The sequence below is a fragment of the Ptychodera flava genome, chromosome 2 (assembly GCF_041260155.1).
Source record: "Ptychodera flava strain L36383 chromosome 2, AS_Pfla_20210202, whole genome shotgun sequence".
Taxonomy (NCBI): domain Eukaryota; kingdom Metazoa; phylum Hemichordata; class Enteropneusta; family Ptychoderidae; genus Ptychodera; species Ptychodera flava.
The window spans coordinates 36668226-36693962 of record NC_091929.1 but is presented as its reverse complement, the minus strand read 5'-3'; the positions used below and the strand labels follow the sequence as shown (position 1 = coordinate 36693962).

Genomic DNA, 25737 nt, shown 5'->3' with positions numbered 1-25737 from the left:
CAATCTGTAAAGTATGATGAGACAAGGGCTTTTTCCAATTTATTTATTCCATTATAAATATTGTTCACCGCTTGTTGCATGTGTTATTGTAAAGGAAAATCAGTCTGTCAGATTAGTACAGTCCTTTGTATTGTACCATCTGTGTACTGTAGCTTTATCCGAAAGGCTAAGAACGTAAATATAACTAAGGTAATTTTGAAATGCATCATACGATAGCAGAGACTTGAGACATCCTCTGCCATTTATAAAATGAACCAATGAAGGACATTTACAGCACTTTGCAAAGGGGATGATCAAATTGACAAATCTAATCAGGGTTCATGAAATGGTTTATGACCTAATGCAATTATATCGAATTGTACAGAAATTGTCTTTGTATATCTACATTTAGTTTAGCTAGCAAAGAAAACAGACCAATTTTTCGTCAACTTATAGTTTTGCTCCTGTAAAACAATGCTGAAAAATTATAACTTTAACCTTACATAATTATCCAAAACAGACACATATGTTGCCTTTCATTTTGGAGAAAAATATTAAATCATTTGAGTAGCATTTCAAATTTTTGTGAAAAACTGGTAGTTTAGGAGTTTGAATTATGTGAAAACTGACACTTCGAGATTCCTAAAACATATTCAAACATGGCTGATTGTTGAATTGGGAGATTGTTTTTTATCGTGAGTGCGATATAGAGAAAGTTAAGTGTATGTAGGTGTGCTTATCAGGGCTGTATGTTACGGAAGCCTAGCCGATAACAGAGCTATGCAGAGGGATGTAACATGCTATCTTAACACTAACTCACTTGTTTCCGATTCACTGAGCACCTGTTGTTGTTTCCATAATGGCATAGCTGCGAAAGTGCAAGGGGCACCGATGATGTCACGCAGAAGGAAATGTCCCCATTATTGTCGGCCATGTTTGTTTAGACAGTCATATAGTGGAGGTGAATAGTTTTCGCTGAGACAAGCACTCCGCAGGAAGTGACCAGGTATTTATCCATACACTCACTTTTAGTATAGTTTACTTGTAACTCTAGAAAGTTTTAGAATTGACTGATCAGATATTGTAGATATTGTCATTCTATCGACGAATGTGTTTTACCTCTGACATTAGTTGCACCATGGAGATCTCTACAGTCACCCATGGACTCTTAGTCTGTTGTTAAGTAGTGAAATGAACACCATGAAAGAAAACTGGTACTTTTGCTACGCGCTTTTCATATTTTAGGTTCGAGAATATGAAAAGGTATGCTGGACGCATTTATCAATCTACACAGCAACGTCTTCTATATTTCCATCGTTGCGTTGACAGTCATTGCGCAGTCACCATTAACAGTTAACAATTAACAAGTAATTATTGTCAATTAACAAAAGCCATAATGTCACTGAACTTGCAGTACTCGTAAGGAGAACGTATTTGTCCAGTATAGAAGTGAAGAGGAGTTAATTTCTTCAATATCTTTGCAATTTCGCCGAAATGTCTTCCTCTGGTCAATAGTCTGTGTTCAAATACAAATGCTCGTCAAAAGACATGCATTTCTCTCTCACAGTTTGTTGTTGGCGTGATTTAACTGACAAATCAGTTTAAAATTTGATGAATTATCATTCAAAGAACATGATAAGAACTAATTTTGGATAATTGGACAGTGAAATCATGTTTATTTAATCTTCAAATTTAAGGTCATCTGCTTTTGTTTTACACAATACACTTGTTTTTATGAGTAATTGTAATGTCGCAACTTTCAGCTTTAGAGCACCTAACACTTTTTAGAAATTTGAATGATAGAATGATCCAATTCTCAAAAAATTAATTCTGATAGTGATTAAAGAATAACCAAAACAACTGCCAAAGTTTGCCATAGTGTAGCTTTATTTATCTCAGCTTATTTCCGTGTCATGGGTCTCAAAAAGGCAACTTCCCCATCGTAAATCTATGCAAATATTAAAAAGCGTACGTGCCGTGTTTGTTCCCAGAATCCCATAAATTTTGGCGTGTTTCAGGCGTTTATCGTCATTGAATCTTGCACATGATGTCTGTGAATATATAGCGACTAAACTTGAGTCGAAAATAAACTGAGAAATTAATGTTCCGGTTTTTTTGTTGTCGGAGAACACATATGTTTCAAAATGTTTTTCCGTGTACGACCAATTGACCCCTCTTTGCATATGTCACGAAAGTGCCCGTCATGATTATTCATATTTATCAGACGGTCAAAGCGATGAAAGGCATCGCCTGAAGCGATGCTATGAGAATTCAAAAACTTACGCCCAGTGTATGCAAATGGCGTCATCATCAGTAATCCCCTATTGTGCGCTCACCGTCCTCTAACTTCCCATTTAAATTCAGTGACTTTATTTACATAACAAGTCATACAGACATATTTGTATCTTTATGTCTCTCTTCAGTATGCAACATCAGCAACAACAGCCACCGCTGCAACAGCAGCAATTCTATGCCAGGCAGCATACCCAGGCTGTACAGGGACGACCACGAGGAAACACAAATGGAAAGGGAAAAAGACCAGGCTTTGCTTCAAGAGCGAACATGGTCTTTGGAATATTTCAGATCATATTCGGTAGCTTTTGTGTAATACTGGGTATTACAGCCATCTTCGAGAATTGGGTACGGGTATATGGTGTGGTGTCATGGTAGGTATGAACAATTTTTTCCGACAATCAAAGAAATAACAATAGATAAATGAAACATAGAAGACTATTAATTTTGATGACTTCCAAGTCATTGTTTTAAAAGAAATTAAATAGGCAAGGTAAACAATGCTTGGTGGGAATTATATGCAGGTTTTTGATTCAAGAAGTTGTTTCTGTAAGTTAATGTCCAAAGACTGTACCTAGATTAACTATTTATTGATGGAGATGTCTTTCCGTTTTTATCTTATTGATGCACGCAAAGACAATTTAAGCATCTGAGATGCCTTTGCGCTAAGAGAAATCATGATAGACTCCAAATTAGTGATATTTTCACATCAACCGAAATCATTTCGAGCAGACGTGTGATCTCTGCGTATGTTTTTTACAGTTCGCAGTTGCAGGATCGTTTGGAATGGCGGCATCGCTGAAGAAGACTAACGCAATGGTAAGAGTTCTGATCTTGTTGTAGGCACACTTGGTACATTGTAGCTTTGTAATTTAATGTCTTGTCATGTTTTAAGTGAAATTAATTCACGGTGAACCTGGATTGTCAGGTCTCCACAACTGTAAATATGTAAAACAACATGAAGCAAACGTACAAAGAGTTAGTTTGACAAATTAACGCATCCACTGAGTGTGATATCTTAGCAACAACAATCATTAACTTTGTTTATCATCTTATAAGTAATGTACAACGTTTTTATCCATCCATCGGTAGTGATAGCATTTTGGTTGTGAAAGAAAGGATTGAAGTATCACATTAATACTATGAGGAGTAACTGAAAGTGCTGTGTGCGAGGAAATACTCACTTCCGGCCAATGAGTACTTTGGTTACACACGAACAACAAAAAAGAGAGGTCATACAGGTCACATTTTTGCTGTGCCATACGCAAAAACGGACATACAATATCACTTGTGTCGATGTGTCATAAAAGAGATAACGTGTGTGTACCATACTGAGCTATATTATACAAATCAATTAATGTCCAGCTTGGTTAAAGCCCATACCCTGGTCTAATAATTTTTTCGAGAAGGAAAACGTCATTCTACTTTCACAGTCGAATCTCTCTGTCCATGCCTGAACGTAATCCTGTCCATCGTATTATACTTTAGGTATACATATATTCTCTGCTAAAAGATATTGATGGTATCAATCTGTCTGTGTCTCAACAGATAATTACTACAATGGTTTTGTCTATCATATCCGCAACTGTGGCAGGCAGTGCCTTTATCATAGGCATTATCGCTGCACTTTTTGAAGAACAGTGTTACTATGACTTTGACTATGACTATGACTATGACGATTTCGGTAACCGAGTGAGAGACGATTGTGACACATATTATGTAAGTTGAAACCAGTGCTTTTCTTCATATTTCGCGTAAATAAATGAATAAGCAAATGAATAACGGAGTAAGGTACAACTGACTTGGAGAATTGCGTACTACTGGCGTGGCGGATGGATGGCTGTATCGTATAGTACAGACAACGTATGGTAAAACTATAACCTCTCTTCCTGTTTCCTGTAAATCGATGAGAAGATAAATGAAAGAAAAAACGAAGAGAAATGGGTGAACGAATGAATAAATGTATATTGTTGCGCCTTTGAAATTATAGTAGTGCTATAACCGTTATTGTAATATTGACGTTTTATACTGTTCTGTAATTTGGTTTTTGACCTTGATTTTATATCTTCATTTTTCAGGCTGGTAGAGTTGCCGTTGACAGTATCCTGGTCGTTGTAGCATTGGCTGAATTAGTGTTTGCAATCTTTCAGTCTGCTTTCTGTTGTCGGAGCGTACTGCTGTAATCAAAAGCCCTCAGCGTCAATGGTACGTCCATGAATGTCTGACATAGCACTCAATAAATTCTTCCAAAACAGCAAAATATAAATTTATATTCTTGTTTCCAATTATCAGGCATTGTAACAAATCATATCACATGATGTATGTTTGTTTTTCAAGAAATCGAATTACAGTTTACATCTATAGGTAGTGTGTGTCTGTTTCATATCGCAATCCGCATATTATTCTGTGTCAAGCACTTTGTCCAATAGGGACACTTGTTATTTTCCTAATACGTGTTTAACTTACCATTTCATTGTCCCTCTCATTCGATTTTACTTCTGTAAATTTCTGAATATGAATATGAATGTATTAAATTAAATTATGATTAACCCTTTTTTTCAGAGATAGCTGTTATCCATTCAAGAAGTAAAAGAGAGCGAAAAGGTATATACTTTGATGATAAATAGCATGTTAGCATGTTAGGATAATTTGGTTGTAAAATTTACACAGTTGTGTATGAGGTCATATATAAATTATCATAACACTAAACAACCGATTCTTTTGTTTCCCAATACAGATGTACGTTGGCGTGAGGACATCCAAAGGGGGCAGCCAAGGCTTCCCGATGGGCGTAATCCAAAGCGAACCCCACACAACAATTGGCGCCCTCTGGAGTTGAGTTTGTGCAACATTATCCTGGTAAGTTTCTATTTTGTTGACTTTAATTGGCCGGTATGGACCATTTTATTGAGGCTCATATCGTACTCTTATTTCTGATCATCGATAAATAATCGTAAAAATAAGCGAACAAGCACACAATATATGGTGAAACAATGAGTTCCTTTTACAAGTCTGTAGTCAAGGGTACCAAACAGTCATGTTGCAAGTAATAGTGATATTGTATTTTCATAAATCTTTCTATCTCACACAACAGATCGTCAGCAGCAGGCTTACGTTTTAAACATGCACCCAGTCGTGACATCCAATCAGCAGCCAAGAATCCAACAGGGCCCACAACCCGGTGTTGTGTATCAACAAGGGCAAGGGCAGCAGTTACCACGGCAACAGCATGAAAATCAGCAACGCCAGCAAATGTTGCAGTTACAGCCTCAGCAGCTTCAGCATCAGCTGATACAACCTGGAGCCACCCATCAACAAACACTGAGGCAGCAGTTACCACAGCAACATCGCCAGCAAGTGCCGCATTTACAGACCCAGCAGTTGCAGAATCAACCGAAGCAAACCCAACAACAGGAGGGTTGGCGTGATTCGCAACCGCAACCAAAGGCACCTCTTGGACCTCCCAAGCAGCCTGAAGGAAAAACCACTAGCCCTGATGTGAATGTGAACCAGGATCAGGTTCAGTTGCCATCACCAAGTTCCTCAGTCCGAGAAGACATGTCAGCTGGACTGGTCGAAAACGAGGTTCCATTAGCTTAGCTAGTTGAAAACTAGAATCCCACTTGTCATATCAGATATACATGAAAACAAATCGACAGATCGTCTCTAAACGACAGTTTTACCATTCATAATGTTCAATTAAATCAGTTTTAAATTGTTGTCATCACTATCAGTACGTATAGTTTCTTTACCCTACAGCTACACCTTACATGTGGTTACTTATAAATGTAACCATAGCAACTGAAATTAGTTGCTCTTGATTATTGATATTAATTTTCTTGAGTAGACTAGAGTGGTTACAAGTCCATGGTTGTGCAAGAAATTTGATGTTGGAATTTCACAAAATGTCAATTCACTATGCATTGGGGTCTATAAGTGTGTGCGTATTTTGTTGGTGATTTCCTTTTTAGGAAATATCACACGGACAATCAAAGTTTTGGCTATAATATCAGCTTCTGTCAAAAGTGACCCCCCCCCAAGACAGGTTTATAAAAGTGACCCTCCCCTTGAACTGTTTTCTAACAAGTCATCGTAGATGACACAGTCCCCACTTGTTAATGGGTACTTTGATTACAAGTCCTCAGAGAGGATAGAGTCCTCTTCATGAATTTGGTCTGTGGTGTCCTTTTACTAAGTTTGAATAAAATCGGTGAATAAAATCGGTTGAGACGTGCCCTAGTTTTGGCAAAGGACATGAAAAAATTGTAACAAAATGGCTGCCATGCAGCCATATTGGATCATATCATGAAACAAATTGACTTACATATGTATGACATAGGTTAATGTCCTTGTACCAACTTTGAATAAAATCGGTTGAGATATGCCTGAGTTATGGCTCTGTACATGAAAAAATCATAACAAAATGGCCACACGGCAGCCATTTTGGAATGTATCACAAAACAAATTGACATGCATATGTATGACATAAGTCAATCTCCTTGTACCACATTGAATAAATTTGCTTGAAACATGTCTGAGTTATGGTTGTGTACATGAAAAAAACGTAACAAAATGGCCACACAGCGACCATATTGGATCGTTTCACAAAACAAATCAATTTGCATATATATTACATAGTTTGATGACCTTTACCAACTTTGAATAAAATCGGTTGAGATATGCCGGAGTTATGGCTCTGTACATGAAAAAATTGTAACAAAATGGCCGCCTGGCGGCCATATTGGATTGTATCACAAACTGTGCATGTCTATGACATTGGTCAATGTCCTTTACCAACTTTGAATAAAATCGGTTGAAACATGTCTGAGTTATGGCTCTGTACATAAAAAAATCATAACAAAATGGCCGCCTGGCGGCCATATTGGATCGTATCACAAAACAGATCAACGTGCTTATGTATTACATAGGTCAATGTCCTTGTACCAACTTTGAATAAAATCGGTTTAGATATGCCTGAGTTATGGCTCTGTACATGAAAAAATCGTAATAAAATGGCCGCCTGGCGGCCATATTGGATCGTATCACAAAACAAATCGACGTGCATATGTATGACATAGGTCAATGTCCTTGTACCAACTTTGAATAAAATCGGTTCAGATATGCCTGAGTTATGGCTCTGTACATGAAAAAATCGTAATAAAATGGCCGCCTGGCGGCCATATTGGATCGTATCAAAAAACAAATCGACGTGCATATGTATGACATATGAAGTAATCTATGTACCAAGTTTGAATGAAATCGCTCCAGGCGTATCTGAGATATCTGCGTGAACGGACGGACGGACGGACGCACAGACGGACGCACGCACGCACGGACGGACATGACCAAACCTATAAGTCCCCCCGGACGGTGTCCGTGGGGACTAAAAAGTGAACCTCCCCCCAACCCCCCCGGCCCACCCCCTGTAATTACTGAAAGCTCCCTTAGCATTACATACATTACATGCGAAACGCATGTATCAACTACATTGCAACGTCTTCACAGTCTTGTGATATTTCCGTCGATGTGTTGAATGTCAATTGAAAACCGATTTAGCTGCAACCTCCTAGACTGGGTTAAAGTCTGTGTTTTGTGAACGTCTGAGTGGTGAACTCGATTATTTGTGTTTTATTTTCATATGAAACGTGTGATTGGGATGACGCGATGAGTTCGGTGTACTACGCGATACACTGAGGAGAGTTTCACACGGCATAAACTAACTCTCAATGACTCAAAGGTAACGCGTTCGATCACTAGGTAAACCTGACCTGTGCTGCTAAATTTCAAATGAGTTTGTATGAATTGGAAGAGAAATAAGATAGAGTGCTGCAGACATTTCAGAAACAGAACAGTTTTGACCTATTGTTTTTAAAGCCTTGAATTATTATTGAAGGAATATGAAAATGAGTGCCAAAGTTTGTATCATTGTATCTTTATTCATCTTGGCTTCTTTCCGCGTCTTCTTAAATTCAGTGACACTAGGTACATGGCAAAGGATACAGACATGTTGTCGCCTTTGCCTCTCTTCAGCATGCTACATCAGCAACGACAACAACGGCTGCAATAGCAGCAGCAACACTATGCCAGCCAGCCAACCCAGGCTGTGCAGGGACGATACCGAGTAAAAGCAAATGGAACGGAAGAGAGACCATGCTTTTCTTCACGGGCGACCATGATCTTCGGAATCTTCCAGATCATATTCGGCGGCATTTGTTTTCTACAGGGTATTACTGCCGCTGTATCATATGTTAAGTTCGTGAATCTGGTACTGGTATATGGTGCGGTATTATGGTAGGTATAAATTTTTAAACACCCCCATTTTGGCAAACAAACCAAAATAGACTTATTAAAAGTGGAAGAGGAATGGATTTTCATGGGGCTTCCAAGGGTATCGCTTGGTAATTATATCCAGTGTTTGATCCACATAAAAGAAAACGTTTCTGAAACGTATAGTCTGAAGACTTTACCACGATCATGGTGATGTCATTCCGTTATCATGTGTCCGATCCACACTTCGGCAAATTGAGCATCTGAGATGCCTCTGCACTTATAGAAATCACGTTAGAATTCAAAGTAAGTGATATATTCCAAGAAAACAATAACCATTTGGAACAAGTATGTGATATAATTATATTTATGTTTATACTATCGTGCTGTAGTGAAATCAGTCATCGTATGCAAAGAACGGTTTCAGAGCTCTCGTTTGCCCTTATTGCCTCTTTATCGACTCTTTGTAAAAGTCGATAGACTTAAATAAGACGTTTTCGACATATTTGAATTAAGAGTGAAAAGTTTTATTAAATTTCATTCGGCCTCTCGTATCCAGAGTGGTTAAAACATTTAGTTTAATCGGTGTTCGTCTGGTGTCCTAATATCCAAATATTTAAGAAAACGTCTGTACAGTCATTGATTTCTGCTTACAAGTTATACATATATCTGTGTGTGTATTCCGTAGCCATTTGATTGACAGCTATTTAAAATCTTCAAAAGGCTTTGACAATTTTCAAAAAGTTCCAGGAATTCCCAAGAAATTCTTAAGCACGTCAGACTGAAAATAAAGCGCAAGTATCGATTGTCACAAATCTAAAGTAAGGGAAAGAAAGCAAGTCAAGAAGATGTAATTGCTGGTTCTCTCTCATTTCGTGTCTTCGCACAAAGTATTTCGCATGTTAGTGTCGCCTACTTTGCGTTCATTATAACTTATTCAAGTCTCACCAGTCCTTTTATGAGTGAAAAATGATAATATAACTATTACGAATAGCCACAAAGGACCAGTATATTGTAAACAATAGTGTTTGTGTAGGAAAACCTCAATTGTGATTTTTTGTAGTTGCTTCCAGTCTTGAAACCGCCGGAAGTCTTTGACAACTATAGAAATTATAAGTTCTTGTTCCATTTTATTATTCTAACTGGTTTCAATATGATCCCTAGGTCTGCATACAAAGGTGAAAAGTAAACTTCGAATCGTACATTATCATCCATTCGTGTTTAATCTTTGTCAACTGGTAGTTTTTGAACTTTACTATTAGTTTACTTCCTCCGTGATCAATCTGTAAAGTATGATGAGACAAGGGCTTTTCCAATATATTTATTCCATTATAAATATTGTTCACCGCTTGTTGCATGTGTTATTGTAAAGGAAAATCAGTCTGTCAGATTAGTACAGTCCTTTGTATTGTACCATCTGTGTACTCTACAACCCTATTTAGTAGCTTTTTTCCGAAAAGCTAAGATCGTTCGGTACTTGTTAAATCTACGGGTCATATAAATAAAACTATGGTAACTTTGAAAAACATCATACGATAGCAGAGACTTAAGACACCCTCTGTCATTTATAAAATGAACCCATGAAGGACATTACAGTACTTTGCAAAGGTGATGATCAAATTGACAAATCTAATCAAGGATTCATGAAACTGTTTATGACCTAATGCAATGATATCGAATTGTACAGATATTGTCTTTGTATATCTACATTAGTTTAGCTAGCAAAGAAAACAGACCAATTGTTCGTCAAGTTATATTTTTGCTTCTGCAAAGCAATGCTGAAAATTAATTTAACCTTACATAATTATCCACAACAGACAAATATGTTGCCTTTCTTTTTGAAAAAAATTAAATCCTTTGAGTAGCATTCCAAACTTTTTGTGAAAAACTGGTAGTTAAGGAGTTTGAATTATGTGAAAACTGACACTTCGAGATTCCTAAAACATATTCAAACATGGCTGATTGTTGAATTGGGAGATTGTTTTTTATCGTGAGTGCGATATAGAGAAAGTTAAGTGTATATAGGTGTGCATATCAGGGCTGTATGTTACGGAAGCCTAGCCGATAACAGAGCTATGCAGAGGGATGTAACATGCTATCTTAACACTAACTCACTTGTTTCCGATTCACTGCGCACCTGCTGTTGTTTCCATAATGGCACAGCTGCGAAAGTGCAAGGGGCACCGATGATGTCACGCAGAAGGAATGTTTGTTTAGACAGTCATATAAGTTGGAGGTGAATACTTTGTGCTGAGACAAGGACTCCGCAGCAAGTGACCAGGTATTTATCCGGACACTCACTTTTAGTCTAGTTTACGAGTAACTCTAGAACTTTTTACAGTTGACTGATCCGATATTGTAGAGCTTGTCATTCTATCGACGAATGTGTTTTACCTCTGACTTTAGTTGCCCCGTGAACGCAATCGCGGCGATCCCAACAGTCATACATAGACTCTTAGTCAGTTGTTAAGTAGTGAAAGGAACACCATGAAGAAAACTGGTACTTTTGCTACGCGCTTTTCATATTGTCGGTTCGAGAATATGAACACGTGTGCTGGACGCATTTATGAAGCTACACAGCAACGTCTTCTATATTTCCATCGTTGCGTTGTCAGTCATTGCGCAGTCACCAAAATTTAAAATCCGTTATTGTCAATTAACAATAGCCATAATGTCACTGAACTTGCAGTACTCGCAAGGAGAACGTATTTGTCCCGTTAAGGAGTGAAGAGGAGTTTATTTCACCAATATCTTTGCAATTTCGCCGAAATGTCTTCCTCTGGTCATTAGTCTGAGCTCATATACAACTGCCTGACAAAAGACATGCATTTCTTCTCTCACTTTGTTGTCGGCGTGATTGAACTGACAAAACAAGTGTGTGACATAACTTAAATGAAAAGTCTATTGAACAGTTTTGATATATTGTTTAAAACTCGATGAATTATTATTCAATTATTCACGAGATAAACAAAACAAATGCCAAAAATTGTCTCAGTGTAACTTTATTTATCTCAGTCTTACTTCCGTGTCATCTTACAACGCAATGACTTTACTTACCTAGAAGTCAGACAATTATGTGTCTAATATCTCTCTTCAGCATGCTACATCAGGAAAAACATCTACCGCTGCAACAGCAGCAATACTATGTCTGCCAGCATACCCACTGTACAGGGACGAACCCAAGAAAACACCAACGGAATGAGAAAACGACCAGGTTTTTCTTCAAGGGCGACCATGGTCTGTTCAATCTTCCAAATCATATTTGGTGGCCTTTGTGTAATACTGGGTATTACTGCTGTTGTTATCAGATCGAATCTTCACTATACCGGTGCTGGTATATGGTGTGGTGTTGTGGTAGGTGTGAAATTTTCAAAGACCCCTTTTTTCAGCAAACAAACCAAAATACACGTATTAAAAGTAGCAAAGGAATGAATGTATCGCTTGATTTAGCAATAAAACACCCCAGGGATGGTATACCACGAGATTTTGACCAGTTCATGACATATACGCACAGGCGATAGCGAGTGCGTATGTGTTAAACTGGTCAAAATCAAGTGGTATACCATCCCTCGGGGCGTTTTATTGCTATTATATTATACCAGTATATTTAAGTTCTACATAAAACGTTTTGAGATGACATTTTCTTGATCATGAGCTCACGTAAATTTTGCGTATTTAGAGGGCCCCGTATCATGAATATCCTTATGTTGATCTTTCCCTGGAACCCGTGAAGTACAAATGTCACGCAACGCAAAGAACACAAGTATCAACAGTACCCGACTTGTACGTTGGTCAGTGAAAGCTAGTAATAGAAATATTTACATAACAATACCAGTATCAACTTTTGAACTCTGAACGAGCATTCTGAATCTAGTATCTCGTCCTGACACAGACGTTACAATGCATGCCACCGAGAGCAGAGATTCAGGTGCTGGTATACGGTGTGATATTGTGGTAGGTGTGAAATTTTCAAAGACCCCTTTTTCAGCAAACAAACCAAAAGAGACGTGTTAAAAGTAGCAAAGGAATGGAGTTCGAGGTTTTCCAAGTGTATCGCCTAATTGTAATTATATCCAGTGTTTGTTCCACGAAGAAGATACTTCTGAAAGGTATAGTCTGAAGAGTGTACTACGATGAACTGCTGATCATGATTATGTCACTCTGTTATCATGTGTTTGATCCACACTTCGGCATTTTGGGCATCTGAGATGATCTGCTATCAAGGAAATCGCGTTAGATTTAGTGTCGGGCTAGTGTCATCTGCTTAGAAAAGCTGAATCACTTGAAGAGGTATGTGATATATTTGGTTTTTTTTTTTCAGTTCGCAGTTGCAGGATCGTTCGGGATAGCCGCATCTTTGAAGAAGACGAACACGATGGTAATTGGCTTTCATGAGCTTGCTGGCAGAAAAATGTTCACCTTTAATGATTTTCAATGGCTTGCCAACTTTTGAAAGTAAATTTATTTTTAGCTATAAATATGGACGTCAAGTAAACATGACTGTAAATATGTACACCAAAACAAGTATAAAGAATTATCCTGAATACAGTCTATGAATGTGAAAGATGAATGACGTACCGACAATTATATCATTATATTATTTCATTTCGAGAATGTATTTTTGGCGTATTCTTCACCTCGAAGTTTTGCAGGGCTTGAAAATGAGGCCTGAAAACATCGACTTTGTCACAGGACGAAATGAATTTCTGATATTACCAAAACTGTTATTACAAATAATGAAAAAATACATCTTACGCTCAATCGATGTCATTATCAATTACTACAATTGCTGATCTATATCTTTGTAGTTGTTGATGGTCATTTTTTCTAACAAATTAAGAAATACATTTTTGTCTTATTTACTTTACACATTTGCTCTCAAATAGGATGTGTTAATCTTAGCATCAGGTACATGTATGGCATTTATGTTTAAATGCTAACTGTGATTAGGCCTCTGTGAAACATCTTTGAAACATCAATTCACTATGCTTCTGCGATTCTATTCGTACCGTTCTATTATCTGTTAGAAAATACGTCCCTCCGGTTGTATTGTAACTTAGGTTACACGTAAGAAACAAACCAGAAAGGTCATACAGGTCATGATTTTGTGTAATACATGAAAATTGTGGACAAACAATATCACTTGTCTTCAAGATACCAAAGTAGAGATAAAATGCAAATACTAAACTCTGCTCCATGAAACTGGCTTATACTGTCGTTAAGTTAACATCCTACTGGGTTATAGGGAAGAAAGTAGCGAAGCTAAACTTGTTCTTTTCTTCAGGAAGGAAAAACACCATTCGTCGTCGGAGTCACATTTCTCACTCTGCGTTATTAAACAAATCTTTTAGTAATTCAGGTCTACGTATTGTCTGCTTAAAGATATTAATGGTATTAATTAATCTGTATCTCAACAGATAATTACCACCATGATCCTGACTATCATCTCGGCAACTGTGGCGGCCGGTGCCTGTATTATAAGTATTAAGGCTGCAGTTAATGAAAAAATATGTTCCTGGTATCTATCTTACTGTCATACTGACTACGTAGGTTGGAACTATTGTCTCTTTTAATATTAATTGTCAATGAACGATTGGATAGGTGGATGGGTAAAGGAAGGAAGGGAGGGGAAGGAAGGAAGAAGGAAGGAAGGAGTATATCAGTGAGTGACTATAATATTATCACTTTTACTTATAAGTAGTTTGTAATATATATATATATATATATATATATATATATATATATATATATATATATATATATATATATATAACAGCTATCTTAATAGCCGTGCAAAGGCCCAGTAATTCTCAAGAATTCTCAAGCATGTTAGGTTGAAAAATTAAGAGCTCCTACCTTATACGTACCTGTCGTCGTATATCTACGTTAAGGGAAAGTCAACTCAAGAAGCTATGATTTCTAGAGCTCTCCGTCTGCGTTCTTCGTTCGAGGCGTATCGCATGCGTTGCGTCGTCACCGCCGCTCTTTGTTAAGGGGCTCTTAAACCTAAGACAAAGACTCATAATTATGTATTATTCATTTTCTTAGTCAGTCCTTTAATTATCAAGAACGGTAATACAAATGTTACGAATGACCACAAATGGAAAACAATTAAATGTAAACAATACTACAGTCTGTGTAGAAAAGCTGCTGTAGTGATTTCATATAGCGACTACAAGTCTCGGAGCCGACTGAAGTCATTAATTTTTTTAAGTTCTTTTTCATTTTGTATAATATCTCAATAAGTAATAATATGATCCTTGGTCTACATATAAGAGTAAAACATAATCGAACTGTACAAGATTACCCACACATGTTTTTGTCAAGAATTTGTTTTAATTTAGTCATCTATTCCTTTTTTATCACTTTTTCTTGCATCTTACTTTCTCAGACGTCAATTTTTAAAGTATTACGAATCGAAAGTCATTCATGACTTTTTAAAAACTATTTACTTCCATCAAGACATCGTCTGTGTTTGCATCATAAAGACTGTCATTCATTTGTTTACGTATTATTGTTCTTCTGGGGAACAAAATGTCCGGTATCTACAATCATTTGTATTGTAGTATCTGTGGTTCTCTACAATCAATTTTACAAGTTTTTTCTTAAGGCTTAAAATATTTTTTTATATAAATAAAACAAAGGTAATTTTATAATACATCATACAATACCATCGATTTGAGGAATTCTCTGTCATTTCAAAAATGTACCCCCAAAAATAACAGGCTATATAATTTGCAAGCGTGATGATCATATTGAAAAATGTAATAAACAAGGATTTATGGAGTAATTTATACCGTAGTACAATGATACGGAATCTAAAGATATTTATATATCTTTAGGCAGTTAGCAGAGAACAGATTGATTCTTTGCCACCTGCTACTATTGCTTTGTGGATCTTTAAAAATATGCTCAAAAACATTATTTTGATCGCGTACCAAATTACCTCAAAACTAAAATTTAGGTTTATGATTACTTTTTCGAAAGAAAAGTACCAAATCATTTGCGTATAGCATTGCAAAATATTTAATGATGGTCGTTTGGACCTTTGAATAGTTTGAATATCGAAACGTCGAGATCCATGAAACATGACAACATGACTCATCGTTCGGTTGATTGGGAAGATTTTTTGTGAGTGAAAAATCCGGGATGAGAAGCAAAGGAATATCTTTAGTGCAGAAATCCCCGCTCAGGACCATTGGTCATCGTATCATCATTTGCGTCGTTTCCAAGGCAGCAGTTTCGTTGATTTCAGAGGTGATAAAACATAACTTCGCAGCACAGTCGCCTTGTTAACCAATACACGACGGCCGCTGTGTTGTATGCATTAGAAAAAGTACATTTCTAAGACACACAACACAGCGGCAGTCGTGTATCAGCTCACAAGAGACTTTGCTCCATAGCAGCTCAGAGGGCTAAAGATGATGGTTCATTTACTCTTTTGATGTCTTGTGATTCATGCCAAGCTGATGACCTTGTGACCTTTGATGATGTGTTCTGTTCTAGTGTCGTATATGACCTATAAGAAAAGTTATTCTCTGCAGCCAACAACCTCTTTGAACCTACCTTTCTGCATTCAGATGGTTTCTTTTTGATTTCGTCATACTGTTCACTTGAATTTGATGAAGACAATATATAAGCACTTAGACTCTTGATTTTGGTTTTCTCAGTGAACACACTCTTACGTTCGGAGTTAAAAATTATTGTCATTTTCTGTAAGATAGAGTATGATATTATGAGGTTATCCCACGATATCAGCGCTTGGTTGGGACGTATTGCCACGAGTGAGGATGCGAGCCGCATCACACGAGTCGAAGACGAGTGTGATGCGGCGCGCACCCTCACGAGTGGCAATACGTCCCAACCAAGCGCTGATATCGTAGGATAACCGATTTATCATATGCCCATGACCGTATATTTATGCAAAAGGTAATTAAAAAACAAGAAATTTTATTAGTTTTTGTCAGTCTTTCGAAGAGACTATGTTTTTATTTCTGCCGCTGGTCTGAGCACATTGATACATGTTTGTTTACAACAGCTGATCAAGTCGTCGATCGCATCGTGTCGAGTGTATACAGTCTAAACAGGATTATTTCAGCGCAATTTACCGCAGTTCAGAAAAGGAATGGAGCCAATTTACTTATTCTGGTCACAGTCCCGGTGTTCTGGTGGATAATTATTACACGGACAATATTGTAAGTTTGAATTCACTTTAATAACTCTTGCTGAAACATGGCTGACGTGAACAGGAACGACGAAGTAGCGCAAAATACAACAGATTGTAAACATCAACTTTTAATTTTCTACAACAACCTGTCCTGTAACTCTCTTTAGATCTGAAATAAGGAACGTTAAATTCATATGTACTAGTATATGTTTCGTTTTATATCGGTAAATTTTGATTGAAGTGAAAGATGGATTTGATCGTTAAATGCAAGATGAACATCATAACATCAAAATCGGAAATAAACAACAATTGATGACGTATAACGTGCCGTATCAGACTGATGTTTTACGTTCCACGTCACGACGCGTCAGAGGAGACACGGATACGGTCATGGGCATATGATAATATTATAAGTAGACATAAAAATGATGAGAAAAATGAGTTATTTCTTCGAGCCATAGAGTTGAAAGAAATACGTCGTTTAAATTTTATACAAATCTAGAGACTTTGCCATATGATCCGCTCACAAAGAAGCCAGTAGCAAATTAAGTTTGAAGTTTTGCTGATTGTTTGCGACACAGATTTCAAAACTTTTCGACGGATATTTCAAAACGTTCTTATACCGCAGTAAATGCCAGGTAAACAAAAGCGATGGAGTAATTAAGACAATATGATGTGTTTATTAGAATAAAGAAGCGAAATGCTCAATTACTTTGTGTTTTAATTACAATATCAAAAAATATGCACATCTTGGATGTCTACAACACTCATTACAAGATATGACTAGCTTCCTTAAGTAGAGGCAGGAATAAAGTTACCAGGATTCATTATGTTTACAAAGCACACACCAGAAATTACCGCGGCAGCAGTTTTTAGGCCCCACCTTTGTACCTAATTGTAACACACAATGTTTACACTCACTCGCCTCAGTGAGGCTTGTGACAGCAGCGCACCCATTGCTTGTACATCGATGACGTCACGCAAAAGGGAAGGGCCACATCATTGACGGCCATATTGGTTGCGACTATATAAGTTAGAGGCGAACGGTTTGCTCTCACACAAGGACTCAGTAGCTAGCAACCAGGTATTTACAAAAATAGTTACTTGTAACTCTAGTTTACGTGTAACTCTAAAAATTGTGACGAGTGACTGACCGGATACCGCCGAGGTATTGTCCTTCTATCGACAAAACTTAAATGTGTGTTATTTCCTGGTTAATATTTAGTTATACCAACTTCAATGGGCGTAATGCATGTAATGGCAGCGATCCCGACAGATAGACAAAGACTTAGCTCTGCGTGGCAGGGCTGTGTGTTACTGGCGTTATACGGCCTCCCAAGGCGGAAGGCCGTATAACGCCAGTAACAGCCCTGCCACGCAGAGCTAACACAGACTCTGCGTGAATTGTTTAGTAGAGGGAAAACAACATGCAACAAAACAGTGCTTTTGTGACGCGTTTTCACATTCTCGGTTCTACATGTTTGCTTGACATTTTATGCTGATTCGTGACGCATGAATTCAAGCTTCATAGCAACGTATTTCCTTCGATGCGTTGATTGCTACAGCGCATTATCATATACCCATGCCCATATTGCTACATCCTAGTGACGTTCAACGTAAAATATCAGCCGTGATATTTCACGGTAAACGTCGAGATATGCACGATGAACGTCATCAGTTTTAGAGTTTTCCCGAACTACATTAGCAGTTTGTTGGTAAACAACGTAAACAACAAAATGGCTGCCGCTCCCCGCCTGCGAAGCGATGTCGCCGACGTAAAAACTTGAAGGGCTTCGAGGAACACGGGTATTTGTGGTTGCAAAATACGGAAATATCTCGTTGAGTTTGAAATGTTTTCCCATGGTATTTGTTGGTCAAGTTCTAGCAAACATTATGCCGTTCGCGCGGCGCCGGCACTGTGCACGGTCTCCACCGAACAGGTAGTGAGCGCGTGGCGTGACAGCGATGTCGCGCGCGCGACGACTGTTGACATGGCAACTCTAAAGGTAAACTAACAAAATCATGAAAATGGCGTCCCCTCTCCGCGCGAGCTCCGTGCCTTACGACGACCGAAATCACGATAGATTTAAAGCTGCAGCAGTTTTTGATCGGTTACAGTTGTAATAGCGTATTGCACCTTAAAATGTTCCTTCTGTATGACGATTTTTGTATCCGGTGTCTTTCTTTTTGGGTTTCATTGAGATATGGACGACTTGCAGCGATGTGCGCGAGTGATGTTGACATCTTCGTCGTATACTTTATGAATGAAGCCTGTTCACATAAACATTCTGATATTTATGCACAAAGCGTAATAAAGTAAAGCCTCAAAATTTAAGGTTTAGGTTCTGTTAGTAAAAATTCCCTAAAATTATGGGCATGGGTATATGATAAATCGGTTATTACCCAATATCGCCTGTTCCTTGTGTCGTATCAGCATTCGTGTCATTTGTGCTGCGTCAGACACTCGACTTCGTCTCATGTCTGACGCAGCACAAATGACACTCATGCTGATACGACACAGGAACAGGCGATATTGGGTAATAACCTCTAATTAACCACGATTAAAATCCGTTATTGAAAATTCTCAATAGCCGATACGTCTCTGAATTCGTGCTTCGTGTAAGAAAAATGTTGACGTATTTGACATTTCTTTTTATCTCTCAGTTTTTAGTAACAGCAATTAAATAGCAATTCTAAGGAGCGGACATTTTCAGGAACTGAACGGTTTTGACCTGTTTATTTCATGCAAAAGGAATTATTATTGACTTTTTGAAACATTCTTACAAAGGGATAATAAAAACAACTGCCAAAGTTTGTCACAGTGTAAATTTATTTATCACTGCGCATTTCCGTGTAATCATAAATTAAGTGACTTTACTCAAATGACAGGTGGTCCAGTTTTCGAACAAATCAGACGTGTTTTTATCTTAGTATGTATCTTAATGTCTCTCTTCAGTATGCAACATCAGCAGCAACAACAACGGCTGCAACAGCAGCAGCAATACTATGCCAGCCAGCCAACCCAGACTGTACAGGGACGACCACGAGGAAACACAAATGGAAAGGGAAAAAGACCAGGCTTTGCTTCAAGAGCGACCATGGTCTTTGGAGTATTTCAGATCATATTTGGTGGCATTTGTGTAATACTGGGTATTACTGCCATCGTCATCGAATGTCATCTTCGAGAATTTGGTACGGGTATATGGTGTGGTGTCATGGTAGGTATGAACCGTTTTTTTTCCGACAAACAAACAAACAAACAAATAACAATAGACAAATGAGAAATAGAAGAGGATGAATCTTTGATGACTTCCAAGTCATTGTTTTAAAAGAAATTAAATATACAAGGTAAACAATGCTTGGTGGGAATTATATGCAGGTTTTTGATTCAAGTTAATGTCCTAAGACTGTACCTTGATTACTATTTATTGATGGTGATATCTTTCCGTTTTCATCTTATTGATGCACGCAAAGACAATTTAAGCATCTGAAATGCCTTTGCGCTGACAGAAATCATGATAGACTCCAAATTAGTGATATTCTACATAAGGGGTGGACCATTTGATATCCTGGGGGGGGGGGCTTGGAAGATTGGTGGAGAGCCATTATTGTGTTTCCCACCTGCTTCGCCATGAATTATTTTTTTTCTACAGGGCATATGCTGGCAACGTTTTTGTCACTTTCCTTCTTCGAGATATATTTTTTTTTACCAAATTTCGGTGCAATGTTTGTTTGCTTGGTTTTTCACACCCAGTAACAAGATGCTGTTCTATCGCACACAGACTATATTCAAGAAACTAAATAAAGATATGTAAATACATGTACATTTTTGATTCACTTTACAAAAATATCAGTTTATAGATCTTATTTATACCATGGGTAACACACTGAAAATACAAATCAAACAACCTGATTACTGAGTTCTACATTAAGCATTAACAAACTTACAGTGAAAACTTTTCTGAGAACATCACTGGTGTCATCAGAAGAGATGATGGTATCCTACATATATTTGTAAAATCATGTACATTTATGGCACAGTGTTCTCCCCAGGATGTTGTTAAAAGAGGGTAAAGACGCGGTGCGAAGCACCACAAGCGACCGCATCAGCGGTCGCGGGGGGAGGTCAGGGAGGGGGGGTGTCCCCCTCGTGCCATTGGAGCTTTGAAAAACAGAGATTAAAATAGTGTTAATTGGTGGCACTTAGGGAGTATTTTTCAGATTTTTTCATATAAAAAAGCTCAAAGGAAAAGATATCTGAGACAGTGTTCCATAACTTTAATTCCAGTTCACTGATTTCAATGAAGATTACATTTTTTGAAAACGAAAACATGGCGACAGACATACATTTATTCATCGATGTCAAAATTATCACCATAACACTTACGCTTATGTGTTCTCAGCCTGATACACATACACGTCCGACCGAGTCTAACAATAGGTCGTTTTGCTTTTGGAATTAATACACAAGCGAAATTCTAACCTCTATAAAAACTTCAGAGTACTCTGCTGTCCTTGGTTACCCTCAAGTTCCTAGGCATGTTTATACGGCTAAGTCGGTTACCTTATGCACGGCCCCTATGGAGGGACTGACCGTGGCTAACGTTACGGACTGTGCCATGCAAATATGGCTGCCATCAATCACCGTCCCTCCACCCATGAGGGAGGAGGGACGGTGCATCAATGAATGAGTTGCACATGGGCTTATGATCTCGGATGACATCACAAACTCGCGAGAATTGCAAGATCGATGAGAATTACTTGATTTTTATTGATGCTGCAGTGTGCATCGAACAATTGCCAAGATTTTTTTTTCCGAGTCGCAATGGTCCATAATTGTTTTTCCATCAGCCGCTTAAAGCCAGATTTTTTTTCGAGCAACTCCATCTGGCATCTTTTTTCCCCCAAATCTTCCAAGCCCCCCAGGATATCAAATGGTCCACCCCTAAACCGAAATCATTTCGAGCAGACGTGTGATCTCTGCGTATGTTTTTTGCAGTTCGCACTTGCAGGATCGTTTTGGCATGGCGGCATCTCTGAAGAAGACTAACGCAATGGTAAGAGTTCTGATCTTGCTGTCTGCACACCTTGTACATTATAGCTTTGTAATCTAATGTCTTGTCGTGTTTTAAGTGAAATTAATTCACGGTGATTGTCAGTTCTACATAACTGTAAATATGTAAAACAACAAGAAACAAACGTACAAAGAGTTAGTTTGACAAATTAACGCATCCACTGAGTGTGATATCTTAGCAACAACAATCATTAACTTTGTTTATCATCTTATAAGTAATGTACAACGTTTTTATCCATCCATGTGATAGCATTTGGTTGTGAAAGACAGGATTGAAGTATCACATTAATACTATGGGGAGTTACTGAATGTGCTGTGTGCGAGGAAATACTCACTTCCGGCTAAAGAGTACTTTGGTTACACACGAGCAACAAAAAAGAGAGGTCATACAGGCCACATTTTGCTGTGCCATACGCAAACAACGGACATACAATTTCACTTGTGTCCATGTGTCATAAAAGAGATAACGTGAGTGTACCATACTGAGCTATATTAAAAACGTCATTCCGCTTTCACAGTCGAATCTCTCTGTCCATGCCTGAACTTAATCCTGTCCATCGTATTGTACTTTAGGTATACATATATTCTCTGCTAAAAGATATTGATGGTATCAATCTGTCTGTGTCTCAACAGATAATTACTACAATGGTTTTGTCTATCATATCTGCAACTGTCGCAGGCAGTGCCTTTATCATAGGTATTATCGCTGCACTTATGGAAGAACAGTGTTACTATGACTATGACTATCACTATGACGATTTCGGTAACCGAGTGAGAGATGACGACTCTTACGATTGTGACACATATTATGTAAGTTGAAACCAGTGCTTTTCTTCGTATTTCGTGTAAATGAATGAATAAGCAAATGAATAACGGAGTAAGGAATTACTGACTTGGAGAATTGCGTACTACTGGCGTGGCGGATGGCTGTATCACTATAGTACAGACAACGTATGGTAAAACTATAACCTTCCTTCCTGTTTCCTGTAAATGGATGAGAAGATAAATGAAAGAAAAAAGGAAGAGGAATGGGTGAACGGACGAATAAATGTATATTGTTGCGCCTTTAAAATCATAGTAGTGCTATAACATTTATTGTAATATTGACTTTTTATACCTGTTCTGTAATGTGGTCTTTGACCTTGATTTTATATCTTCATTTTTCAGGCTGGTAGAGTTGCCGTTGACAGTATCCTGGTCGTTGTAGCATTGGCTGAATTAGTGTTTGCAATCCTTCAGTCTGCTTTCTGCTGTGGAGCGTACTGCTGCAATCAAAAGCCCTCAGCGTCAATGGTACGTCCATGAATGTCTGACCTAGCACTCAATAAATTCTTCCAAAACAGCAAAATATAACTTTTGAGTGGAAGAAAATCTATTCTTGTTTCCATGTATCAGGCATTGTAACAATCATCATATCACATGATGTATGCTTGCTATTCAGAAAATCAAATTACAGTTTATATCTATAGGTAGTGTGTGTCTGTTTCATATCGCACTCCGCATGTTATTCTGTGTCAAGCACTTTTGTCCAATAGGGATACTTGTTACTTTCCTAATGCGTGTTTAACTGACCATTTTATTGTCCTTGTCATTCGATTTTACTTCTGTAAATTTCTGAATATGAATATGAATATATTAAATTAAATTATGATTAACCCTTTGTTCAGAGATAGCTGTTATCCATTCAAGAAGTAAAAGAGAGCAAAAAGGTATATACTTTGATCATAAATAGCATGTTAGCATGTTAGGATAATTTGGTGGTAAAATTTATACAGTTGTATGTAAGGTCATATATAAATTATCATAACACTTAACAACCGATTCTTTTGTTTACCAATACAGATGTACGTTGCCGTGAGGACATCCGAAGGGGGCAGCCAAGGCTTCCCGATGGGCGTAATCCAAAGCGAACCCACACAGCAATTGGCGCCCTCTGGAGTTGAGTTTGTGCAACATTATCCTGGTAAGTTTCTATTTTGTTGACATTAATTGGCCGGTATGGACCATTTTATTGAGGCTCATATCGTATTCTTATTTCTGATCATCGATAAATAATCGTAAAAATAAGCGAACAAGCACACAATATATGGTGAAACAATGAGTTCCTTTTACAAGTCTGTAGTCAAGGGTACCAAACAGTCATGTTGCAAGTAATAGTGATATTGTATTTTCATAAATCTTTCTATCTCACACAACAGATCGTCAGCAGCAGGCTTACGTTTTAAACATGCACCCAGTCGTGACATCCAATCAGCAGCCAAGAATCCAACAGGACCCACAACCCGGTGTTGTGTATCAACAAGGGCAAGGGCAGCAGTTACCACGGCAACAACATCAAGTACAGCAACGCCAGCAAATGTTGCAGTTACAGCCTCAGCAGCTGCAGCATCAGCTGATACAACCTGGAGCCACCCATCAACAAACACTGAGGCAGCAGTTACCACAGCAACATCGCCAGCAAGTGCCACATTTACAGTCCCAGCAGTTGCAGTATCAACCGAAGCAAACCCTGCAATCTGGAACAGTGGATCAACAACAACAGGGTTGGCGTGAATCACAACCGCAACCAAAGGCACCACTTGGACCTCCCAAGCAGCCTGAAGGAAAAACCACTAGCCCGAATGTGAATGTAAACCAGGATCAGGTTCAGTTGCCATCATCAAGTTCCTCAGTCCGAGAAGACATGTCAGCTGGACTGGTTGAAAACGAGGTTCCATTAGCTTAGCTAGTCGAAAACTAGAATCCCACTTGTCATATCAGATATACATGAAAACTAATCGACAGATCGTCTCTAAACGATAGTTTTACCATTCATAGTGTTCAATTAAATCGGTTTTAAATTGTTGTCATCACTATCAGTACGTATAGTTTGTTTATCCTACAGCTACACCTTACATGTGGTTACTTATACATGTAACCATGGTAACCGAAATTAGTTGTGATGCAGGAAATTATTGATGATATTATTTTTGGTATAATCTGATATACAAACCATTTTTGAAGTTGCAGTATACCAAACTTGAACTCTACACCATCGGGCTGTAATGAGATCACCTGTATATATATATATATATATATATATATATATATATATATATATATATATATATATATATATATATATTATATATATATATATATATATATATATATATATATATATATATTATATATGCGCCTGATATTACACCTTTTGTTTCCAGATACATTTGATTAATGGTTTATTAACAAATTTCAAGCTGAAGCTTTGAGATCTTTTGAAAAATTCCGGAATTCTCAAAAATTCTCAAATTCATCAGACTCTATTATTAACCGCTAGCACCAATCATCATTATTATATTGTTCAGTTTCTATGTAATTCCTTTAAGTATTAAAAATTACAATACAGCTATTACGAATGGCAGCAAAAGGAAACTAGTTAAATGCAACCAGTAATTGTCGTTAGAAAAAAAAATCAGTAGTGATTTCTTATCGCAGCTACCAGTCTTGTAACCAGTGTTTGGCAACTATAGCAATTTCAAGTTTCCTTTCCATTTTTTTCTTTATTTTAGCCAGAAATGATATGCTCCATAGGTCTACATATAATAATAGCACGTAAACGAACCGTAGCATATCACCCAACCGTATGCGTGTTTTTCTCAAGATTTTGCTTTTAAGTTTCGTTAACTGTTACTTTTTCGCTTTACTGACATTTCTCTGTGATCAGTCTGTAAAATATGGTGAGGCGAAGGCCTTGATTACATTTGTTTAGTTTTTATTCATTTCCGTCAAAAATCTCGTTCATCGCTTGTTCTAGATAAATAAATGTGTTAGATTTGTACAGTCATTTATATTGTACTATCTTTGGTAAACTTGATCCCCAATTATAGCAAAAGGTTGTTTCCCACAAAGGCTAAGAATTTTCTGTACGTATTAAATTTACTGGTTATATCAATAAAAGGAGAGAGAAATTTTAAAA

At 37.7% G+C, this 25737-nt stretch overlaps 1 protein-coding gene across 3 annotated transcripts in view; it reads left to right on the top strand.

Annotated features, from left to right (window-relative positions):
* Positions 1 to 2448: 2448 nt before the first annotated feature.
* LOC139119977 (transcription factor SPT20 homolog) overlaps positions 2449 to 25737 on the top strand; it is a 48143-nt gene continuing 24854 nt past the window's right edge. Inside the window, exons 1-11 of one of the 3 annotated variants that reach the window (XM_070683985.1) lie at positions 8254 to 8562; positions 10702 to 10819; positions 11636 to 11892; positions 12860 to 12916; positions 13956 to 14200; positions 19662 to 19923; positions 21705 to 21762; positions 22413 to 22589; positions 22947 to 23072; positions 23622 to 23742; positions 23978 to 24859. In XM_070683985.1, the coding sequence (XP_070540086.1) occupies positions 21730 to 21762; positions 22413 to 22589; positions 22947 to 23072; positions 23622 to 23742; positions 23978 to 24504 (984 nt within the window). In that variant the 5' untranslated portion in view covers positions 8254 to 8562; positions 10702 to 10819; positions 11636 to 11892; ... (2 more) ...; positions 19662 to 19923; positions 21705 to 21729 and the 3' untranslated portion in view covers positions 24505 to 24859. Of the gene's footprint in view, positions 2646 to 3033; positions 3091 to 7734; positions 8563 to 10701; positions 10820 to 11635; positions 11893 to 12859; positions 12917 to 13955; positions 14201 to 19661; positions 19924 to 21704; positions 21763 to 22412; positions 22590 to 22946; positions 23073 to 23621; positions 23743 to 23977; positions 24860 to 25737 lie in introns of those variants that run through there. The other 2 variants (XM_070683975.1, XM_070683951.1) reach the window with 2 other exon arrangements.